At 44.2% G+C, this 25,041-nt stretch overlaps 1 protein-coding gene across 3 annotated transcripts in view; it reads right to left on the minus strand.

The window, feature by feature from the left end:
• The window catches only part of EPHB1 (EPH receptor B1), a 416,952-nt gene that overhangs the window by 76,537 nt on the left and 315,374 nt on the right, over positions 1-25,041 (minus strand). For all 3 annotated transcript variants that reach the window (XM_012724944.1, XM_012724945.1, XM_004682182.1), the window contains 4 exons: positions 20,725-20,849; positions 12,004-12,166; positions 7,997-8,105; positions 6,858-6,922 (listed from right to left, as the gene is read on the minus strand). In XM_012724944.1, the coding sequence (XP_012580398.1) occupies positions 6,858-6,922; positions 7,997-8,105; positions 12,004-12,166; positions 20,725-20,849 (462 nt within the window). The remainder of the gene's footprint in view (positions 1-6,857; positions 6,923-7,996; positions 8,106-12,003; positions 12,167-20,724; positions 20,850-25,041) is intronic.

Below are 25,041 nucleotides of genomic sequence, written 5' to 3' on the forward strand. Positions count from 1 at the left end.
AAAAAAAAAAAAAAAAAGATGTGCTATACATACACAATGAAGTACTATTTGGCAGTCAAAAAAATAAACCCATTCCATTTACAGCAACATGGTTGGAGCTTGCAGAGATTATACTCAATGAAATCAGAAGGAAACAGAGAAGCATCTATGGGTTCACTTAGAGGAGGAATATAGGGGAATAAAAAAAGGGATCTGGAAAAAAAATAAAAAGAAAACTAGTAGGCAAAAGATAAATTGAAGATATTCAGTGAGGAGATGAGTAGGAATCCAAATAGAGAGCGGAAGAGCACAAGAGACTATGGTGATGGTTCACTGGTGACCTAATGGTAGAAATTCTTTGAGGATTACACCTGAAAGGAACAATGATGTAAAACATACATACATACATTTTTCCTGGTAGGCTGCAGCATTCAATACATCGTTACAGGAAAGGGGCTGGTGGTTGAGAAAACAGCTTTGAGGTTATCAGAGTAATTAAGGTAAGTAAGTAAGGTAACAGTTTTTAACCAGAAAAGCATAATGAGAAGAGGCAAGTAAAATTTCATGGAATATTGATAATAGCATTTGGGGAGTAATTAAAGATGGGAATTAAAGAGGGACAAAAGACAAAAAGAGTTCAGATCAATGCCAAGACTTCTAGAATTGTGCTTTGTGCTTTGGGAAAGAAAGTCTATGGTCAGGGAAATTCACACATGGATTTCCAGACACTGAACGAACAGATGACATATGCAAACGCAAAAGCATTAGTGGGAAAACTCAGATTGGAAACAGCAGGAAGACTGAAGACAGGCTCTGAAGTTGTGGATCTGGGAGGCACAGGGTAGTAGTGGAGGCAGTTAATGTGATGGGCTGAAGACCTGCCAGTTTCCTTGAGGAAACCCACCAGGAAAGGTTGATGGCCACCAGAAACAGTTTGCTCCACCTGCTTCTAGGGGTTGAGACCAGAATATTGAGAGATTGTTTTTTCCAAGAAATAGTGGGGACCGTGGGTGCTCATCAGGGCTTTAGGGAGAATTTGAGAAGATAGCCCCAAGGTGGGAGATAAGGTTGAATAGAACAGCAGCGGATCTGAGGCGTGCTGTCCTTTCGCCGTCCTTCCACTACTTTCTGAGTGGGAACATCATCATCATGTCTTCAAGATTTGGTCTTAGCACCACAGTCATTGCCTAGTATGTATCTCCAGAAGGAAACATTCTTTGCCATTGAGAAAGGTCTTTGAGGAAAAAGATTTTGCCATTTCTTGGATCTCAGTGACCAGGTCAGGCAAGTCCTTCCAGGCAAAGCCCACTGAAGCTCTACTGAAAAGCCCAGGTGGGCAACAGTCAACAAGCTTGGGATTAATAGAGTTAACATGGTTTCTAAAGGCTCTGGCTTCATGCCATCAGCAGATACACTAGTGAAACTAGCTCATTAAATTTATTTAATAAGCACCCACTGAAAACTCTGCCACCTTCTGCACCTGGAGGCCTTTCCTCCTCTCTGGAAGGCCTTCATTTACTCAGGCTCAGTAACTAATGCTCCTGTTACCTGCAGACAAGGCAGCCATATTTTCCATGGCCAGTCTCATTCCTTCAGGTACACCTGACTTTCACCCTGGTGCTCAAGGTCATTTCCAGGGGGCTGGAAGCTATGTCCTTCTTCTATGGTTCTGAAACATCTACCAACCACAGTCAAGAAAGCTGAGTGTAAGCTTGTGGAGCTAGCTTCCTGGCTTGAATGCTCCCAAGGACAAATGGCTCACCTTCCCACAAGGCAGACTGCCTGCCTCTGCTGGACAGTTCCAGTTTGGTGGAGGTGGTGATGGGGGAATGTCCTTATACTGAATCAAAGTCTATTTTGATCTTTCACTCTGTGCTTTTGATCATGACCCACAACAACACCTCCACTCCTGTGCATAATGGTGTTATGCTTGAGGATGACCCCAGGTCCTTGTCTGCATTTTGTTAACACCAGATTGGTGTCTCCAAATCATTTCTATAAGAGACCAGGACTTGATACCCAGGCAGACTGATTCCCCCTGGACAGGTACTTTGCTGATAATGTCCTTTTTGAAAAAGGGTCCTCAGAAACACAATCACTCTGGATGTGTCCTTACCAGCACAGAGGAGAGTATGTCCATGTATCACCCCCACTCATCTGAGCTTCCATTGGGAAAGTCAAGCAGATCTCAGCTGAAAACCCTCCACAAATCACTAATTCTGAGAGCTAGGAGTTACTTGCCTTCGCTGAGGCTTTCATTATTCACATGCAAAATCTACTTCATAGGATAGATATGAGAATTTCATTTGTTAATGTAGGTAAAGTGCTTAACACAGTAAGTGCTCAAAATTGGAGGTTACTGGTAATATTATGTTGCATCAGTAGCAGTGCTTGGCTTTTATCAGCATCTATCACTCATTAAACATGTGTTCAACTAAATAGCCTTTTTTTTTTATACAAATGCAGAGCAAGCCAGGTCTTTTCCCTTTTTTGTTTTTAACTGTATTATTTTTGCTTTAACCTAAACACTAGATTCTAGATTTATCCCTGTAACATTTCATCTTGCAGATTTCAAATTAGCATTCAAAGCTGTTGTGCAGTTTTGAATTTTGATTCTGTCTTCTATGGTGTTAGTTATGCTCTCCAACTGTTACCTACAAACTTGATAAGCATCCCGAGGTTTGCATCCGACTTATGAATTTAAAAAAACAATCAAACAAATAAGAAATTGAATTAGACAAGGACTGAATAACGCTAGCAACTTCCTCCCTGGCTGACAGTCACTAACCCGCTTTCTTTTGCGTGAAGACAAGCTGCACATCCACTTTAGCATGCTCTCTTGGGAGATTAGTCAAATATTTTTGCCAAAATAAAAGTTCACTACATCTGCAGTTCCTCTCAAATTTATGAAATGTCTAACCCCAGTAAATGAGATGCGGCCCCAAATAATATTTTTTTCTTAATAATGCTGTGTCGATTCCTATTGATCTGATTTTGGTTTTAATGTCCAGTACGTATCTGCTTCAGAGCTTCTTAAGATTTTGCAGGGACCAAACTCACCCTCCTGCTCTGTAATCTCAGTCTCTGCCCTCCTGCCCTCTGTGAAAATTGGAGTTTGCCAGTCTATGGTCTTTGGGCATATACCCCATTTGTTTTGGGTTGTTCTCAAAGTTTAATAGCAGTAGCTCTGTGATTCTCCCTGCAGTTGCCAACAACGTGAAGAGGATTCCATTAGGGTTGCTTTCTGAAAGTCCAACCTCCTTCCAAGCCTTTATCTTCCTCTCTCCCCACCCCATCCACTTCACCCACCTCCAAATCAGGAGGTATCAGCCAGTGTCAAATGAGTAGTCACCTAAGCCACAGAAACATCTAGTGCGTCCCAAATATTAGAAGTAACTGGAACTTTCCTAGATTCCCCCAGTCTGCCCAAGCCTACCTGAGTCATCCTGCCAGGCAGTTTTCAGTCAACCCAAGTCACCTGAAAATTGGTGTTTGGAACCATGAACAACACCATTTGTCTGGATGCGGGAAACCCGTACTCCCACCCAGTCATCCTTGACCACAAAGTATCCAGCATGACAGCCAGCACAGCTGTCCTCTCCACCCCAAATCCAAGTCACCCTTTATGTGACTGCTTGTTGTGCTCCAGGATCAGGGGCAGGACAGAAACCAGTGTCTAAGTAGCACACCGCATTCTCAAACTGACCAAATCTGCCAGGCCATGATGGGCTAGTAGAAACATTCCATAGGCAAACATTTCTGTGACATTTCTTCAGCCTGTAGTGCCCTGCATTCTGCCTGTGGGTAAGACAAGTTAGGCAGTGGTGCAAGGCTGGAAGGCTGCCGCAGGTTTCTGGGTGCTCCAGGTTAGGAGGCCCCAGAGTTCCAGGTTACTGCCCACACCCATAGTGAAGGCAGTAGAGTGCTCTGCACTCACTCAAGAGGGGCATCGTCAGCCTTCAGGAGCCCCAGAGGCAGGGCCAACAAACCACCAACCACGAATGCCTTGTGCATTCTCACCTGCTCCTGACCACCAGGCACCTTGAGCCCCTAAAATCTGGAAAGAGCATGGGCTTTGCTGCTGGATGTAGAGGACATATTGTCCACTTTGCCGAGCCTTATGACCTGAGTAAGTGTCCTACCTTCCCAGATTCATGCCTATCTCCTAGAGTGGTTGCCAGGGTTAGATGAGTTGCAATGAGCTACTAGAATAAAGTTCCCAGCACCTGGCTCGGGGGAAGCTTTCTATAACTAATCATCCCTCCTGAGCCTGTGACGAGCCAGGCCTACCCTCCATCAGGACGGATGTTTCTTCTTCTGTTATATGTGTGCTGAGCCTTTCCCCAGCTCCATACTCCCTCGACTGTGATTCTGCAACAGTAATAGCTGTAACCAGAGTGACGGATGTCCACAGGAGAAAACGCACTAATGCAATTCAATGCATGAGACTATGAGTTTAGAGAACCTAGGTGAAAGAGGAGTCAGGTGTCAGGGACTGGATACAAAGAGAGTACTTATGAATAGAGGGAAAAGACATTTATAAAAGTCAAACTGAATTAAAAAGAAGACAGACATCTGAGGCAGCTGAGGCAGTGAGTGTTGGCCCGATAAAAAGTCTGTGTCCACCCTGAGTTCCAGTCTGGTGACCAGGAAGCTTGTCAATGTATACCCTCAAATGTCCTCACTGGCTGCAGGAAGGCCACTGTTACTGCAGAAGAGACATTGCTTTTTTCTATGGAACCTGAAAACCAAGGAAGCTTCCTTCTGTCTCCTTTGAGGTGACAGAGCTCCCCAGAAGGATGCTGTGAGTGAGTACTCAGGAAGAGGCCCTCTGTGCTGCAGCCACTATGCTGTGGCCCAGCAGCGCCACTGGCCAGACCAGGAGAGCAGCCAGACTTCAGGTTGAAGTGGTCAGAAGAGCACCAAACTGTGCTTACACTTATGCTTGGAGACCTCCTATACCCCACTCAAGGGGTGATGACAACACTTAATTCACATGTCTTTAAAAAAGGGAGCTCTTTCCTAAAGCACCCCATTCTCTAGTCTTTAAAATGACATTTCTCCTTTTGAACCCAATTTCTCATCCTCTACTTCAGGATGACATGGTGGTCTCTGAATGCTTTTTCCACTATGTTCACAGGATGCCGAATCTGCATGGGCTCTAGGGTGGCCCTCAGTATGGTGAGGAGTCAGCGATGTCTAAGGCCTGAGGCAGCAGCAGAGAGCAAAGGAGATGGAGAGAGCCCTGCAGATAATTTGAGGCACTCGGGGGAGGGGGCACATCACTGGAGAATCAGATGCAATCAAAATCTTTGTTTTCCAACTGAAGAAGCTAAGGATCTACCTAGATCCTAGAAGATTTAATGTACAGGTTAAAGAAGTAAAGCATCTGTAGATTTTGTAGCAGGATACAGGGTCAGAAGTTAGAAAAAGAGAGAGAACACAATCTGTGTTTCCCCTCTGAAACCAGTGACATTTAATGCAAATAGAGGCTGAGGGTGGCCTTGAGGGAGAATGAGTGGGGGGAATCCATGAGTGCTAAAGGTGCACTCATCTTAGAAATCTTAGAAACGGGCCTGGTTCCCAAACCCCAATTTATGCTGCTGATTGTGGAACACAGCAGAGCGCCTCAGTATCTGTGAGACAGCCCAGTGACCATACTCCCTGAGGCAGTGACAGTCTGGGGCTGCAGCCCCTCTGGTAGGGGCTTGGTCTTCTATAAAACCTGGGCAGGTGTTTGGCCCCAGGAAAATCCCGCATCCATAGAAGGGCCTCTGTATGGCCCCATCCATACAGGACACCCTGAACACGTGATCCTTCACAGCAAAAGTGCTAGCGAGTGACCTGGCATTGTGCCCGTGCCTCGGGAATGCCAAGGGAGGAGTTTGCTCCATCAGGACTTTTGCCTTTGAGTCCCTCTGCATTCCCCAAGGCACCCCTGCCCCACTGACGGCAGGCTCAGTGTGTGTATTTGGCCTGTTTAACATGCTCCCTGGGGAGGCACAGGAAAAACGGGGCTTACATGGTGACAGGGGGATTTAGGTGAGATGAGGCTTACCCAGGCAGCCTGTGGCAGAGCACAAAGTGCTGGGACAGATTTTAGAGGGCATCTGTGGAATTCAGATGGAGTTATTTAGAAACAGAACACGTGTGCTCCTAGATCTAAGCCCACTGCTTTCTAGAAGCAGGAAGAGGGCTGAGCTGACCTAACGGGACCTTTTTCAGACACTGCAGTGCTGTAATTACACAGATAAAAGATAATTTTTTCAGAAGACTTCATGCTGCATGTTGATGGGAAAGAAATTTACTCATAAAACTAGTACATGCATATGTTTAAAAAGAGAGAGAGGAGTTTAAAAAGGATAATGAGTAGAAAAACTTTTAAAGGTACTTCTTAAAAGAAAACACTTGGGAGATATCCCAACACTTTGGTCTCTTGGGCTCTGCTATCTTTTTAATTCCCTACATTCATGTTCTCTGGCTTATCAGTGAATTTGGTTAACACATTCCCCAGCCGCTCAATTGGATAAGATAAGGCAGAAGATGTTAATAGAGAACCCTCCATCTTTTCCCACTGAGTCTGATTTCAGGATTCATTGACTTGCTAAACCCAATCTTCCCCCTGCATTCGGTGTCCTATAAAGGCTTATCAGTGCAGAAGATAATCTATCCTCCAGGTGTGTCTTGAGTGCCCACAATGGGCTGATGGTAGGCAGACAGGCGGCCTCGGTCCCTGCGGACTTGCACAGAGAGGTGGACACTGGGGCAGGGGGCCTGGAAGGGGGTCTGTTGGGGACCATGCAGGCTGGCTGTAAGCACTTACCTCCTTTACTGTGCCACTGGGCAGGGGTTGGTAAAAGAGTCTACTTTCTACTCACCTCGGCCGGTGCTGTAGTGCTGGAGCTTATCGCTGTACACAGCCTCTTTGCTGTAAGCCCTTTTTCTGTGGACACAAGGAAGAGGAGCTCTCTCAGTTGAGGGACACAGCCACCCCTTGTCTCTAGGGACCTCCACCCAGAAATCTCTTGGAACTCAGGATGTCACTTTAAGGTTTGGTTCTTATAAAGTCAGTCTGTGGCTCGACCACCTGTTTTCAAGTCAAGGACTTTCAGCGGTCAGGCAGGGCCATGGGTCCCCATGAGAGTTTGGGGTAGAGGCCCTGTCATGCCCATTAGCACACTGGTTGCACGGCAGAAATACTCAGGAGGGGCTAAGGGCAGGGCTTCACACAGCAGAGTCTGGGCTGACTCCCCAAGGCAGCAGCAACAGGGTTAAAAATGCACAAGGCCGGGCCCTCCCTGGTGGCGCAGCGGGTTAAAGCACAGCACTGAGAATCTAAAGACGCTTCCGCATGAGTTCGATTCCCACCTGCCCCGGAGGTGACCACATGGCGTGGCAGACCTCTCCTGACCCGCCCGCTGCTCCCCTCAGCAGTGTACTTCGTTGATCTGCCTGTTCTGTTCCCCACTCTGTCTCTGGTGAAGCCTCTCACCGCCCCTGAGCCTCTGGCCTGTACCCCAGTTCTGTATGCACAAATAAATAAATCTTTAAAAAAAAAAAAAATGCACAAGGCCGTTAGGGCCAGCTCCAGTTTTGGAACTCAGGAGTCTTTTACTTCTTGTCTCCTTTCTTGCGTGCTGTGAGGGTCTTGGCTCTCTAATGGGCTGTATAAGGGGGTGATGCTTCAGTGGGTCAGATGCCATTGGGTAACCATCACTGGGAAAAGCTGCTGTATCTGTGGGGGCCCGAAAATCTGGCTAAAATGAGGTCTGCGGGTGGATGCTATTTGCTGACAGCTTTGCCAGATTCTTAGAGTGGATTTTATTCTAGCCACCGAGAAAATAAATAACCTGGAGAATTAAGGCTGCCTGATTGAGACGGACTGGTGATTGTGCTTGACAACGTGTCTCTGATTGGTCAGCCTTGTTCAGTCGGCACGGTCTGCGAGGGGCCTGCAGGTGGAGAGGGGCTTCTTGGGTTTGATGAAAGCAGGCAGGCATGGGAGTGGAGCCCTTACCTGCTGCAAACAATAGAGATGGCCACCAAGGATACCACGAACACCACCCCGGCTGCCGCGGAGCCAGCAATCAGAGGCAGCTGCTCCCTCAGCTCAGACTTGTAGTCATCTAGGTGAGAAAGAGGTATTAAAATTCACTCTCTGTGCCCTTTGCTTACAACTGGTACTCAGTGCATGACACCAATGGCCCCATGCATATACACTGATCAACAACAATAAAAACAAAACAGCAGATAGAATCCTAGGACTAAGGCTAGAGATGTTCATTTCCTGGAGCAGAGCTAACTCCAATCAACCTCCCTTCATTCAGAAGGTCTCTTAAAGGACTGTCAGACAAGCCGAGGGTAGGTCCATTGGGAGGTGGAGGATGAAGTCCAGGGCTGAAGGATCTTCTAAAACACAAAATTGTTGAAACACAGCAGAGCCTTCAGATTGACCGGGCAGCGATTTACTGAGTTTCTGCAGCCAGCCAGCTCTGCACTGGGTGCTGTGAAGGATAAAGAAATGCCTGAGAAATGGCCTAGTGCTGAGTCTCTTAATCAAACAGGATCAAGTCTTCTGCAGAGAGTTAGAACCATGATGCATTACACAGGGGAACAGGAAGCCCATGGGTCACAGAGGTGGACAGATCTTGTCCAAAGCCTGGCTTTACCATGGGCAAGCTTTGTGGCCTTGGGCACAGGATTCAGTCTCTGACTCCTTTTGTGTTGAAAACAAATTCCTTTTAAAATCAAATCATGGTAACATTTCCCAGTGTTTGATCTATCATGGGTGCTCTGAATTGTAGTTCTCTTCCCCTTAATCCTATCAATCGTTTGGCACAGTTGACTGTTATTATTATTACAGTTATTATTTTACTTGGAGTTAAGGGAGTATTATTTAATGTTCAGAATGGTGAATATATGGTCAATTTATATAATTTTTTTTTTATTTTTACAATAAGGTTTGCCAGCTGTAGCAAATAAAAATATGGGAGAGTCAGTTAAATCTGAATTTCAAATAAACAGTGAATAATGTTTTAGTTATGGCATGCTACAAATATTTTTTGAGATACTGAGGCTAAACCATCATTCATTATCTGAAACTCAACTTGAACCAACCATCTGGTATTGTATCTGGCAATCTTAATGATTACTTCTTGAAGTGATGGTCCCAAACCCTGCACCAGAACCATCCGGTCTGACTGTAAAACCTGACTATATCTGCGACTTTCCTCAGACCTATTGAATCAGGATCTCTGGGTGAAGAGCAGGGTATTCCTTTGTTCACCCAAAACCTAGGCTAATCTTATGCTCCCCAATGTTTGGGAATCATCTTTCAACTCTGTGGGTGCAGCAAGAGACTTCTAAAGATAATCACATTATTCTTGAAGCTTGCTACTCTTTAGAAATCAATATTAAAGACTAAAGAGGTAGTTTCAGTTGCTCTCAGCTGAGAGCTTTGTGCAATGTGTTCAAAAATAATTAATTTGGGAAAAGAAAAAACATAGGGAACCACAGTGAAGCATCCATAACAATGTCTTTCTAAGTGAAGCATTTCATAAAGCAAAGTGACCTTCAGTTTTTAAATTGATTTCTAGAGTGGGAAGATTTAAGAACAACATCTATTCTTTAAAGTCTCTTTCTCCACTCACAGTTGAAAGGTGCCATCTAAACACCCGGAACATAAGAATCAGAGGAGTGTTTGAAAGGCACATTGCTTTATAAATAGTCTTAAAAATTAGAGAAAGTGTCAGGAAAAAGATACAACTTGCCAGTAACCACAGATCTGAGCACAGAGCAGGAGGGAGGAGCATGTTCAAAACAGGCGAGGGACTAGCATAAGGGCCTGTGGAGATGGATTGGGTGCTATGCTGGTAAGAGAACTACAGGGACTACACTTGAGAGGAGACACCAAATCCTGTCCAAACATTAACAATGATTTAAAAACTAAATCAATTAACTTTTAGCTAAGGGCAGCTGCCTGTGTGACACTCACCTATTCCCAGCAAGGTCCTTGACCCTGGGTGGGATCCCCCAGGACCTGTCCCCAGTGACCCCATCACTGATCAGCTTTCAGACCCATTCTTGTGCTACCGAAGTCCCGAAGCCTCCATAAACATAATTACTACCAATGTGTGAGCCTCAGTCATTAAGATAAATACTCCTGAATTTGGCCTCTTACCAGAATTCTGTTACATCTAGCCCCTCTTGGGTTTACAAAACGTAACTGCCAAATGTAAAAGGAATAGCTTTCTTGGGAGAAATTTGTTACTTCTTGATTTGTCTAGCAGAATTATCAAGAGACCAATGCTCAGAGCATTTTGAGTTCGGGGCTTTTAATCCTGTGTACCTCCTGATGCCAAAGTGCCCATAAATCTAGATGGTAAGTGAGGTACAAAGAAGGGTCTGGAGTCCTTAAGGGAAAGAAGATAGTCTGCATTCTTTCCAGACTACCAGCATTATTAATCTGAATAAACTGTTTCACCTTTTCACCTCATCTCACCGTTCCCAAAACATGAGTGAAAGTTCACCTGAAATCAACTCAACATGAGATAGAAACCCCATGTTTATGTACCCCAGCCCCGCAAGGGCCAGGCCATGCATGAGAAAGCCTCTAGGTACAGACCCTCGGCAGTAGTCGGCACCTCAATGTGGTGGTGGGGGTTTGTGGTGAGGGGAGCAATACCTCAGGTCCAGGACAGACCCTCACGTCGGAATGCTTCCTGACTTCTTCACTTGCCTTTTTTCACAAGAAAATCAATATTATGATTTTTATCTGAAATCCTGTCATTCTCAAATGGTCCTAATGAATTTTAAAACCATTAAAAAATATATATGTGTGTGTATATGCATATATATGTATATATATACATATATACATGTATATGTATATATATACATATACATGTATATACATATGTATACACATACATATGTATATACATATATATACATATGTATATATATGTATATATATACATATACATGTATATATGTATATATATACATATATATGCATATACACACACACATATATATACATATATATATATATATATATGAGTCAACATAAAGTCTCCAGCCCTATCAAGTGCCTAGTCAGAAGGTGCTGGCCTAAAATAAAATTTTACGTGAAGGCAGATGGCTTTTTACATCATATACATGATAAAAGGGAAAATCAAAGACTGTCCATTTGGAAGGATGGAAAGAGACTGACATTTGGAGAGCTATCAGGAAACAGCTCCTAAATGAATAAATACATATAACTCAATAGGTGGATAATAGATACAGAAGAATGAATTTGTACACTGTGGCAAAAAGGCTAACAGCTAGACAAACACAGCCATGCCCAATGCTCAGGCCACGGGGAAACTGGGTTTTCATCACAGAGGACAGGGTGAGATTATTATAACAGGAAATTAATCAAGCCAAGGGGGGAGACCTTGGTAGCTGAGTGACAACATTTTATTCTTGGGAACAGCTTAGAAGACAATTGCCTCTGGAGACATATGAGTAGGGCCTTCTTAGGGGTTGCACATGAAGCTCCTTCAAATATTCTGAAAGGCTGGGGAGTGAGGGCTGCCTCACTCCAAATTTCAATTCTCTATGTCCTTCCTGGAGACCTTGAGTCATGCCATCAAGCTGTGAGCTCTTTCTCCCCAGCTCCCCAAAACAGAGGACTGGATGGGGGGGCAAGGCTCAAACAACAAGACCCTCTGGGCTGTGGTGCAGAGCCAGGAGGGCACCTCGACCCTGAGCTTTTTGTGGTCTCCGCCGCTATGCCCTGGACAACTACAACTGCTGAGCTCGATACATGTGGTGCAGAGACCGTCCCAAGGCAAGCCCACTAGATGTCAGAAGAGAAGACTGAGGACCTGCCTGGTGAATTGGGCAAGTCTATAAGACCCAATTGGGACCAAACCCCTCCAACGGGATTTCAAAGCCAGTCAGAGGTTGCCATTGTGGATGCAGGTGGGCGTCCTCTCCTGCCCTTACTGCTTGTCTAGTGCCCAGTCCTCCTCTTACCGTCTGTCAGCGTCTGGAAACACATCTTGCCACTGAACTTGCCGTAGCCAGCCACGGTGCGTGCGCGCACCTGTACCACATACACCATGCCTGGTCGTAGGCCGTCGATCCGCGCTGTGTTGGTCTGGCTCCTGGCCATGGAGGAGTTGAACTCATTGTGTTCCTGAAAAAACAGGGGACAGAGGTCAGCTGCAGATCCTGAGTACTGGAGCCCAGCCTGCTGCATCCTGGAACAACTGTCATATCCTTCATGGACCAGACGTGTTAGAAATTGCCACCAGATGTATTAGAAGTTGCCACCAGATGTGTTAGAAGTTGCCACCAGACACAGGTAGTCATTTTGAATAGGGATGGACTGGCCTGGGCCCAGGAAAGGGAAAATCAGCTCTGAGCCAAGGGGATTCTGTGCTCTGAAGAGAAGGGATTGAGCAAATGGCTGAGTTCTCAAGATCTGGCTGGGGGTTCAGAGTCTTTTTCTACTCCCCCCTCCGGGGTTCAAAAGTAGAACTACAAAGCACACCCAGTTTTGCAAAATATTAACCTCAGCAGAAACAACAGAGCAACAATCTGACATGTGTTTACTAAACCCTGATCTTGTCTGTCCTCACCCATGACCTCCCTGGTGACTTCTCGCAAGGAGGGTTCTAGATCACACCTTCAGGTCACTCAGGTCCTTTGACAAATGGCTTTGTGTCCACTCTGGTTTTCCTCCCATGCTTGTTTCTGCTTTCACCTTGGCCTGTGTGCCTATCTGGGTCCCCACCCTCCAGCTCCACCCCTACCCAGCATCTAGGAGGGCAGGCCCTATGCCTTCACCCTCCCATCCACTTAAGAGGGTCACTCTGCTCTCTGCCACACTTTCCAGTACCTTCCACCCTGTCCATGTGGCCTGCATATGTGTGTCCTCTGGTATGCATAGACATTGCTTGTGTTTCTCGGCCTGATGACTCTTTCTCCTGTTGTCAGTGCTATGAAAGTGCCCTTGGTTCCTCTCTTCAGTCCTGTACTTGGACATTTGGTTTGTGCTTGGACTTCTTTGTAACTACCCATCTTTTCTGTCACTCCTCCCACACCCTAATGCACCCACATTTCTTTTCTAAAATGAAACAACTCTATATATTCTAAAACTATTATCAGATAAAGACCAAACTCCTACATTTAGGTTTATAGCCTCTTCAAAAGAGACTCTCCTATTCTCCTGCGTTAACTCTTGGTGGTCCCTTCAGGGACCGTACCCCTTGACAGCAGGCCTTGGCTTATGTGATTTCCTAGATTGAAATGCCTCTTTCCAGGGTTCCTTAAACCTACACTGCCTAAGACCTCCTCTTCTAGGAAGACTTCCTTCAGTATCTAACCCATAAACTTTCCTCAATGCTGTCCTTCATCATCTACCTAATCCTCAGCATCCTCATACACACCAGCCTGGCCCCAAGCTGTGTGAACATCATGGAGATTATAGGTTATCCCCAAGTGACATATGCGGGCTGCAGGCAGCAAGGCATGGTCCCTCACCTTAGGGATGCTAAATCCTGTGGGATAGACCAGATGCTAGTAGTGTTGACTTAGTGACTTGGTGAAAGGAAGCTTGGGGGCTGTGAAGATATAGCAGAGGGTCACCCAACCTTTCTGATAGAGTGGGAGGGGCTCAGAAAAAGGGTGACATGATTTGAGTCACAAAAAATGAAAGAAGTAATCACATAGACAAAAATGGAGACTGAGAACTGAATAGAATATCCCATGAGAGTAGAACAAAACATACAGAAGAAAGGCCTAAAGGATTTCAGGAGCCTGCACGTAACTGGGCATATCTGGAAGGGGGCTTTGGTGGGGGACTGTGGGGGGTTGAGCTGAAGCTCTTGTGCACTCTAATGCACCAGAGGCTCATGTGTACCCTTAGGAAAGGGACCAGCCACTTGCTGGGAGACACTTGCTGGGAGACACTGCCCAACCATCATGTAATCTATTTGCAAAGAAGGTGGAACACCACCACCCCTGTCTCCAATCAGGAATTCGATATAAAAAGGCCATCTACTCTAGAAGAATGTCATTGAGAACTTCTGTCACTCCTGTTTTGACACACTGGAGTTCTGTTATCTAAATTGTTGAAAATCACCTCATCATCTTGAAAATTAGGACAAAATCCCATTGTTACAAAAATACAGGTGAGTGTCTAACCTCTGGTTTTATTAGAATCTGATGGAAGTGTGTTCTACTGAAAAAAGGAACCTCAGTTACTGAAAAATGTGTTTGGGGGTATTGACATCTAGATTGTGAGGACCAAACAGTTACCCAAAACCACATTATAGTGCACATATTCTTCAGGAAGTCAAGTGATTAAAATGAATGTTAGTGCTTGCTTCCCACAAAACCATTAATCAACGTCAGGCAAATGAGCCAGAGCAATGAGCAAGGTGGGGGTTTTTTTGGGCCAATTATGAGAATTATAAATTATTTTATATGTATATGGGAGACAGGGGCTACAACTTTATCTCTGGAGAGCAGAGACCAGCGCTCCCTATCCTTCTCCATACCTAACATGTAGTGCAGGGCTTATACTCCTGGGTACTCAAGGGCTTGCTGCTAAATGAAAGAAGAAACAGCATACTTCAGTCTAGCTATTTCAACCAATCGATGGAGCACAGATATTGCTGAAAAATCTGAAGGAATTTCTACGTGAGAAAATGGTCCTAAAATTTGAAGGGTAAAAATTCCCAAAGCCTACTTACACTAGCCTGTTCTAGCCCACACAGTTAATATTAAGAGCAAATAAACATCTAAGCACTTAATCATTAAGACAGCCGAGAGCAGATGTAGATGCTCCTCCCATGGTTTGCCTACAAGTGCTGACACCAGGAGTGAAAAGTGCTACAAGACAGTAAACAAGAGAGAATGATGAATGGAAACATATTAAAATGGGCAAGGAGATGAACATAGAAGAGACTCTGAGAATGTCACCAGCTCAATGGCATCTGAGCTCTCTATTAATGAGCTGTTGGAGGAGGCAAAAGCCTCATTGATTCTATTCACGGTGCTGAAATTGAATGGTGTCCCAAGCATGAACTGAGAGGGTGAATTGGAGCAGGAAACCCAGGGAGAATTTTCAGAGGCTAGAAAACTAGTTTATGGCCAGTTATCCATTTTTGTAAAGAAACAGATTGGGCCCAGCCATGCATATCTACTTACATATTCCTATGGCTGCCTGCAGCTGCTGAGGAGTGGGGTAGAGACTAAGTGGCCTACGAGATAACATACTTATTCTATGGTCCTTTACAGAACAGGTTCACCTTCTTCTGGCCTAGAAGCAGCACAGGATGGAGGAATACTGTCTTTTGTTCCTTTGAGTTGAATCCAAGATATCTACTGGGGGGAATTCAATTTGTGTTTGCATCTTCTAAATACCAGGACTCCATGCTTCATGGAGGAGGGAGACAGGTCACTCTGGTTAAGCACTGAGATTTAAAATTAAGATACAATCTCTTATTTTAGGGACTCAGCTAATTTTGAGATCTTTGCCATGATTGGGAAGATGACTGCATTCAGTCCCACACTGAGCTCAGATGATTCCATCATTGATATAAAATTTTAAAAATGTCTATAGTTCTGATTCTGTGACTTCCTTGCTATAGCCTGTGTGGTCAGGGAAAGTCATTTAACCTCTGTGGCTTACTTCCATCATCTATAAATTGGTTTTACTTGACAGTTATGTATTTTTCTTTTATTTCTTCTAAAGATCAGAGTCACTGTATCTGTGAGTATATGGCACGTGATAGGTACTCAAAATATGAGGAATTTTCACCATGGTTATTATTTCAAAATATCCTTAATGGATAATGGTTTTTCTTTAGACACACTGGAAATGGTTAACAATCATATGCTTCACTGAGGTGCAGCACTGCCTCGTGTGCATGTGTATCTGCTAATAATTAGTACAAATTATTGAGAAGTAGGAACATGGCCTGATATGGGAAAATAAGCTTCCTTCATAGCATCGAAAGTTGAGGATAATTACAGTTCTTCAACAGAGGGGGTTTTCATGTAAAGGGAAAGGCAGTGGAGGAGCTTTAGCGTGATTTGGGGAGCAAGGAGCCATGAGACATGGGCATGGTGGTTTACATCCCATCTGTCACTAGGGCCATAGGCACAGCAGCTAAGGAAGGCAGGAGGTCTCTTACATATTTAGCATGTTCCCAGCACAGCTACTTGCTGTGGAGCAGAGACTATGGGCTCATTTCCTAGCTATGTGGCTGCAGGCAAGTTTTGTTTGTTTTGGAAACTTCTTTGGGTATTAGTTTCTTTATCCATAGCAATGATACTAATATTTACCATACTGGATTGTGAAGGAGAAAGCAGACAAAGTTTATGAAGCCTCTGGTGCCCAATAGGGACACACTAGGGAGAAATTGTTATTCTTTTTCTGAGATGAGCTATAAATCTCAAGTTCATGTGGTTGGGTGGGGGAAGGCTAGGTAGAACCTTGCTGGAGACTCTGCTGACATAGGCTACACCATACGCTGGCGATATACAATATTTCATTGAACTTTTCAGTTCACTTTGGTGATGAAATGAGACCATGTGGTCAACTGATTTAAACAGATTGGTCTGCAGTGGAACCAAATTGAAAGCCCAGACATAAAGCCACACCTATCTGGACAATTAATCTTTGGCAAAGGAGCAAAGTATATGCTCGGGAACAAGGGAAGTCTCTTCAATGAATGGCGCTGGGAAAACTGAACCACTACATGCAAAAGGGCGAAACTAGACTAATACCTCACATCATAAACAAAGGTGGCTATCAAAATGAATGAATGATCTAAATGTAGGTCTTTACAGGTCTTATATAAGCCTGAAACCATACAATACATGGAAGAAAATACAGGCAAAATACTCTGTGACATAGATGTCTTATAAACATCTTTAACATCTTATCTTCCAGAGCAGTGAAAATGAAGGGAAAGAAACAGCTGTGACTATATTGAACTAAAAGGGTTCTGTACAGCAAACGAGACAATAGACAAGAATGAAGAGACACCCCATAGGTTGGGAGAAGTTACTTGTACTCCACAAAACTGATAAGGCACTGATATCAAAGATCTACAAAGAACTTACACAATAAAAAACAAAACAAAGAATCCAGTCAAAAAATGAGCAGAAGAGTTAAAAAGATACTTTTCTGCGGAGGAGGTGCAGATGGCCAACAGACACATGAAAAATGCTCAACATCCTTTATCATCAAAGAAACACAAGTCAAAACCATAATGAGATAGTACCTCACACCAGTAAGAATGACCTACATCAAAAAAACAAACAAACAAAAAAAAACTAACAACAACTTATGCTGGCAAAGTTTTGGAGAAAAAGGAACTGATGGTGGGAATATAAAATGATCCAACCACTATGGAATGCTATGTGGAGGACCTCAAAATGGAGCTACCACATGACCTGGGAATTATACTCCTAGGAATCAACCCAAAGAACACAAAAACATTAAGTTAAAAGGAAACCTGAATGAATATGTTCATTGCAGCATTATTTACATTAGCTAAAATATGGAAACAATCTGAAAGCCTCAAAACAGATGACTGGATCAAGAAAATGTGGTGTATATATACACAATGGAATATTATTCAACAATCAAAAAGGATAAATTTATGCCATTTGCAGCAACATGGATGGAGCTGGTAGGGAGTATGCTTAATGAAATAAGTCAGAAGGAGAAAGAAAAACATCATAGGTTTCACTTATAGGAGGAACATAGGGAAATCATACAAGGAATGAGAAAAAAAAACATTCTAGCAGACAAACTATAAATTAGAGACATTCATCAGGAGAGAGAAAGGAATCAAAATGGGAGCACAATAGTCTATGGTGTCAGTTTATGGGTGTCTTGGTGGTGGGTATTTTATGGGTGCAATACCTGGGGGGAGAAGTCAAACACTGTGCAAAAGTGAACAAAGATGTAAAAACATTTAAATAAAATTTTTAAAAAGTAAAAAGATAAATATGTTGTTCTAAAACATTTGGAAAGTCAACTTTTAATTTATTAACTGACAAAAAAAAATGTATCTAGCAAATAAAGGCCCTCAAATTGAGCTGATAGGATGTAACAGTGCTTTTCATTCCAGATGGTTTAAATTACCATCAATTCACTGAATTATCTGTGTCAACTGTAAAATCCAGTATTCTCTAAGTAGAATAAAATAATACCTAAATCCTCACTTTCCTTATAAGTTCAGGTCTAAGAGCTAAAGGGGAGATTGCCAGGCTGTACTGGTGATCCAGCTGACCTTACACTCTCGGAAAACTAAACTGCTGCCATTTACGACTGTTTAAGTTTGACCCGGATTAGTTATGTCATCTGACCGTGGCAACTTGGCTGGTTAGTTAAGCAAGGACCAAGATTCCAGCTTCACATGCAGCCAGGCTCCACCACTCAACACTGTCCCCACTTGGAGGGTTGCAGACTCCATCCTCCATTTTCTCCTCACTTCTCCCTGGAAGCCCCCACCCAGCCTCAGAGTTTCCACACCAGCTCCATACTGAAAACTTCCAAACATACATGGCCACCCCAGTTCTCTCCTGAGCTCCACACATATGCATGCAACTGCTCACTCTGCACACCCACTGGGCTATCTTGGAAGGGGTTAGACTCAGAGCTGAACTTCTGTACCTTTGCTCACCCCAAACACACCCCAAACATTTACCCTCCTCTCAACCAACGGTGGTTACATGCCTTCAGTGGGTCAGACCAAGACTCCCCTCCCCGAACCCCAACATCTAAAATCTAAGCTGTTGCAAATATTCTCAACTCTGTCTTTACTTCATGTATCAGAAAATCCTGTTTCCCCAGTCCTCTGTCTCTACTCTGATTCAAGCCACCATCACCCATGTTTTATTTATTTTTCATCATTGTTCATGTTTGTTTAGTGTCTACTTTCTCCTCTCAGGTGTAGCCCCCATAAAATTTCTGTGAATATACCACCAAGTCACCCATGCACCATCACCATAGTCTCTTGTGCTCTTCCCTCCCTTGTTTATATCTCTCTGCCTCCCCATTCCTTGCAGAATATCTTTGATTTATAGTTGCCTACTAATTTTTAAAATTTATTATGTCATTATTATTATTATTATTATTATTATTATTATTATTATTTTTCCAGATCCCTTATTTGGTTCCCTGATATTCCTCCATCAATCTTGTTTTAAAGGATTATAATTGAATAGGTCTACTTTCAATTATAGACCTGAACAACCTGAATGAATTTTTCAAAACATAAGTCAGATTTTGTCTGCTTGCTGGTCCTAATCTTGTTATGGATCCTCATGTCACTCGGTGGAAAAGCTTAAGTTCTTAAGATCCAACAGATCACTTTTCTTGGTTACCTCTCAATTTTACATTGCTTGTATCACTCTGGTCAAGCTGTCTCCTTCCTGCTCCTTAAAGTCACCATGATATTGCCTCTGGATTTTCACAGTCAGTTGTGTCTCTCCCAGATCTCCACTGTATAAAAACTTCATCTCCTCTAGGTCTTAGACCCAAGAATCTCTGGTTACCACTGGCCTTTACCATCTCATGTAACATGGGATCCTGCTCCTCCTCCAAACTTGGCCCTTCTGATTTCACTGGCCTTGATCTGTTTTTTCTTTTTCCCTTTGTACTACTCATTTTTGACATATTATATGATTTCCTTATTTTTTTAAAGATTTATTTATTTATGCATATAGAACTAGGGTACAGGCCAGAGGTTCAGGGGTGGTGAGAGGACTCACCAGATTCAGAATGGGGAGCAGCACAGGCAGACTGACAAAATACAATGCTGAGGGGAGCAGCGGGCAGGTCAGGAGAGGTCTGCTGTACCATATGGGTCACCTCAGGGGCAGGGATCCAACTAGCATTGAAGCAGCTACGGCTAGCTTGCAGTGCTGTGTCCTAACCCAGTGAGCCACCAGGGAGGGCCTGGATTTCCTTATTTTTATTTTCATAGACTCCTGCTGGAAAGTAAGCCCTTTGATCACTAGCACATTCAAGACTAGCACCTGCCAAATAACAAATACTCAATAAATACTTGCTGAACAAATGAATGAATGATTTGGTTTTCTACAAATAATGTGTTGCATCAGTGTAGAAAGCATTGTATTTTCCTGTAATTCTGCAAATGCTACATCTCACTACAGTTGGAATGAGGCCCTGAGCCCCCCCACAGCTAGATTGTGGATCTAATCCACAAAGCCCTAATTCCTTCTTCTTGTTAGCATGTGCCCTGAAGTAGCTTCTAGCAGCAGCTAATGAAGAGCAGTCAGGAAGATAAATACAAATTCCTATTTCTATTCATTTCTCTCTCATTCTTTAACATTTCCATGTATGTACTTCAACCTCCATAAATATATTAGTACATTTGCACGTAGATTCAACTTATAAGTAAATAAACTTTATTGGAGGTACATGATCAAAATCATTGCAAACACTGCTCTACAAAACCACAACATCTTCAGAAAGTTCAGCGACACCTGGCAGTTCTGTAGCACCTGCATTAGCCTAGCAAACATGACTGGGAGGCTGAGATGGGTCCTTTCCACAGCAGCCCTCTCTTGAGTTGATACAATGTCTGGACAGTGGCGGGTTTTGCCTGGGGAACTCTTCCAGGAAGCTTCTGGCCTCCATCATCAGATTCCTTCCTCCCTCCTTGGGAATGTCCTCCACGCACACAGGCGGAGCTGGCTTACCTTCTCATAGTACCGGATCTCATAGTCCAGGATGATGCCATTGGGCTGCTCGGGCTGTGGCCAGGATAAGGTGATGCTCCGCATGGTTGCACTGACCTGGTGCATGATGGGAACGGTGGACGGAGCTGTGACGAGAGGAAGAGACAGGCAGATTATATAAGCAGTGCCATCTTTCAATAATTAGGGGAAAATGTTCTGGGCTTGAACACCATCCTGTTTTACTTTTTTACTGAACTTTTTTTACAGTTAATGGAGTTCAGCTAAAAGAGTGAGAAAAGGTGAGGACTTAAGAGGGAGGATCATGTGTGAGGGCAGAGACTGGAATGGACATGGTGTTTTCATGGACAAGGAGAAAGGCTTGACTAAAACAGAAGATGGATTCACTGGGAAACAGTGTGGTCTAGGAAAGCTGGAGATAACTGGGGAGACCATGGCGACTGGGCAAGTTCTCGAGGAGAAGGTAAATCTTTTGAGAAGAAGGTGTTCAAAGTGTTCAAGGAATTCCATTCTCACAGTAATTGGCTGAGTTATCACAGAAAAATGAATCTGAGGCTGAGGGATAATAGTGGCAGAACAGAACTGGTCAGTGCAGAATTATGTGCAATAGAAAGGGACATTCTAACAAACATTTTTCTCAAAAAACGCATGTAAGGTTTTGCTGTGCTTCCAAAGGAAGAGAGGAAGCATCTCTCAAAAAGACATGAACACAGACCAACAACACAGTTCTTCCGACTTCTGTCACAGTTTTCCAAATGAGGACATTTTCAATAAAGAGCTCACAAATATGAATGAAGAAATGATTCACAAACCAAACATTTGGAAACAATAATTCCAAAATCTGTGAAGTGCTTCCGAAATCTCTCTTTGGAAATAATGTTATTTATTTCCCAATTCAACATTTTTCACACAGTGTTAAGTAAAATGAAAACAGTCTGGAAATAATAAATGAGGGTTGTCTTTCTGGGGGAAGAGGCGGGTAATGGATGAGGCTTCAGTTGTGCTCTGCTCAGGGGTTGTTCTGTTTAGTCCTGGCACTTCTGCAGTGATGAAGGTCGTTTCCTCACTCAAACTCCACTTTACAAGGGTGTCTCTGGGGACGGTGGCTGACTGACATTTACTATCCTTGCTTAAGTTAACAGATTCCCCTCCAAGACCTGAAATGACAGATCATGGCTACAGGGTCGTGGGGGCCGCAGTGTTCTCCATCACTCCCTGGATTCTCAGGGATCACCTACTGTGTGCTGGCTCCTGGGCAGGCACGAGGAAGCACAGCCAGCTCGGAGGAAGCTTGCTGTCATGGGAGCCAAACAGAGCCTGACGTGAGAAGTGTTTTGATGAGCACGTAGACTCAGAGTGTCCTCTGGGACTTTGCTTGGTTCACACGGTGGCCATGAAAATGCTGAGTGTGTTAAATGACAAGTGGCCCCACTTGCAGTATGTCTCCACCATCACAGAGTCCCTCTTCCCACAGACCGTCATAATCAATGATCGAGAATGATGAGGATGCCTTGGAAGGCCCATTCCTGACACCTCTGATGGGCAACTTCAGCTCAGACCTCCCTTCCCATTGAACTGACCCAACACTTGTGGAAGCATGAGACTGAAGCTACCTCATTCTCCTCCCCTCCTTCCTTCCCTCTGCATTCAGAGAGATGGGACCTTCATTGTGGTCTGAGAACTCTCTCAGCCTCCTCTGGCTTCCACCTAATTCTCCAGTCAATTTTAAGCCACATCTAACCTCAGCGTCTACTTCATGAGTACTTGAATGAATGCAGTCTTGATGTTCCGACAATTTCCTTGCCAAGCGTTCTTTGCCCGGCTCTGCTGTGTGCCCAGGGATGGGCGACTCAGCGCCTCTGGGAGCTGTTCCATATGTGAGTAACTCTCACCAAGTGCACATCTTCCTTGTCCTTCTGTGAGATTTGTCTTCTTCCCACTGGTCTCAGTTCTGTTCACTGAAGTAATATAGAATGCTCCCTCTTCCACAGAATGGCTTGTCAAATAGCTAAAGAAACTAGTTAGGTCTCCCCTGAGTTTTTCCCACTGAAAAGAATGGCTCTATATTATAAACATTTCTTCAAAACATGCTGTCACCTGAGGTGGCTCTTCTACAAACAGGGCTCATGTTTTCTAAATCCCTCCTAAGGTGGGAGACCCAGAGTTGAACTCAATTGTCTCACTGCTATTTGAGCAGCAAAGATTCGAGTTAAACTAATAAACTATACATCTATCTATTCATGGGACTATTGGCCTTTGGATCAAAAACACATCCCTGCAGTTTGACTCTGAAACCACAGTCCAAAGTAACCTTTAGGCTTTCCCCTGGTAAACTCATCTTTTGTGGGTAGACTTAACTTTTGATTTTGAGTATAGGGATTTAAATGTATCACTTTACCATTGTGGTGTTAAATTTGGCCAATTAAGTCAATAAATTAAAATTATTTTTGACACAGATTCAACCATCAGATGCATCTTCTCTTCCTTCATGTTAACATAGCTTAGTATTGCATAATAGATATACCATTATATCCATAGCGAATTAATTAATTAAACAAATATTTATTGTGCATTGGCCATATGCCACTTACCATTTTAGGTTTCAGAGATTCCAAAATGGACAAAATAAAGTCTCCTGACTTCATAAAGCTCAGATGGAGAGATGCAGAGACTAAAACCGAGACTCATCATAAACAGATCAATCATAAGGCATGTTAAAAATATTAAGTACAATGGAGAAAAAAAGAGCAGAGGAGAAGGGGTCCGGAACACCACGGGGAGGAGGCTGGCTAGGAGGAGGTGCGTGGGCATGGTGTGGCAGGGAGGCCTGCCCTAAGAAATGGATGCAGGAGCACAGCACTGAGGGACAGGAAGAGGGGCGATGTACCCACTGGGACGAGAGAGGTGAGAAGGAACAGCCAGGGCAAAGGTTCTGAGTGCTCAGCAGCCTGGCATTTCAGGGGAACAGCAAAGAGTAAGTAGAACCAGAGTAGAGATGAGGGTGCAGATGGCAGGGTCCTCAGGGACACAAGGGTGCTGGCTTCCTCCCTGAGTGAGCCAGGGAGCCAGGGAGGGGTGGGAACAGGGGAGTGACTGAATCTGATTTTTATGTTAACAGCAATATTGCATTGCAGATAGAATGCAGGGAGCCCCGCAAAGACAGAAAAGCTATCCTAACAACACTGTAATAATCCAGCTGCAAGATCATCTTTGTTGGACCAGCAGTGCAGGTGATGGAAGCGAAAGTGAAGTAGTCAGGTTCTGAATAATTCAGACTAGCGCAATGGGTGTGAGATGTGGAAGAAACTGGCATTAAAATGACTCCAAGATTTCTGAGCCGGGAGCTGGAAAAGGGGGCAAGGCGCTGTCACCTACCACGGAGTTCAGAGAAGAAACAAGGAGTAGTTTGGGAGAAAGAACTGGGTGCTCCGCTTGGGCCCTGCTAGGTCTGGGATGTCCAGAGGGAGAGATTGAGCAGGCTAATGGATGGAGAAGAATCCAGACTGGAGATAAAACTTTGGAGTCATCAGTGTTTCAAGGACACTGGAAAGAGCAGAACTGACAGAGATTTCCAAGGAGAACAGAATGTACATCCTACTATTTGAGACAGGAGGCAAAACAGCAAAGGGGCCTACGAAGGACAAGCAACAAGGTAGGAGGAGAATCAGGAGAGCGTGAACTCCCAGAAATCAAGAGGTGACAAAGAATTCCTGGGGTGAGTCCACCTGGGTGGGAAGCTGCAGCTAAGTCATGGGAAGTCAAATAATGCACTGAGTGCAGACCTAGGCGCAGGCTGGATGGGTAACAGCTGGAAGCTCGTGATCATCTTTCCCAGGATGTCATGTGCACTGTGCAGAGCCGGGGTGGGGTTGGGGGGCAGTTCACAGAAGCTGAGGCCATTTTCCAGAGTCACTCCAGATCACTGGGGCATCCCAGTGGGCCTACCAGACAGGTGATGAAAGTCTCCCCAAAACCCCTCACCACCCACTGGCTCAGGCTGTCCTTCAGACTGTGTGGAAACATAACTTACACGTAGTTAATGTCTGAGACACGCAGGTTTTCGGGATCCTCTTAACAGCTGAATCATCATATGCTGTGATTCTGTCTGAGATGATGGGCTTGGTTCTTTTCTTTGCCTCTAATCCCTGAGGAGCCATTACTACAAATCCAGTATCTTTGCCAAACATGGTGCCGGGCCCCGCTTTAGCCATCAGGATAGGACAAGTGAGAAAGGTATGCCCTGCCCTAAAATCCAGGTTGGGCTAGATGGTAAAGAAACAGAACCTGTGCTGTTTGGATGATGCAGGATGATGCAGACAC

This window comes from Condylura cristata, unplaced genomic scaffold (assembly GCF_000260355.1).
Source record: "Condylura cristata isolate star-nosed mole 26May11 unplaced genomic scaffold, ConCri1.0 scaffold00014, whole genome shotgun sequence".
Lineage (NCBI taxonomy): Eukaryota > Metazoa > Chordata > Mammalia > Eulipotyphla > Talpidae > Condylura > Condylura cristata.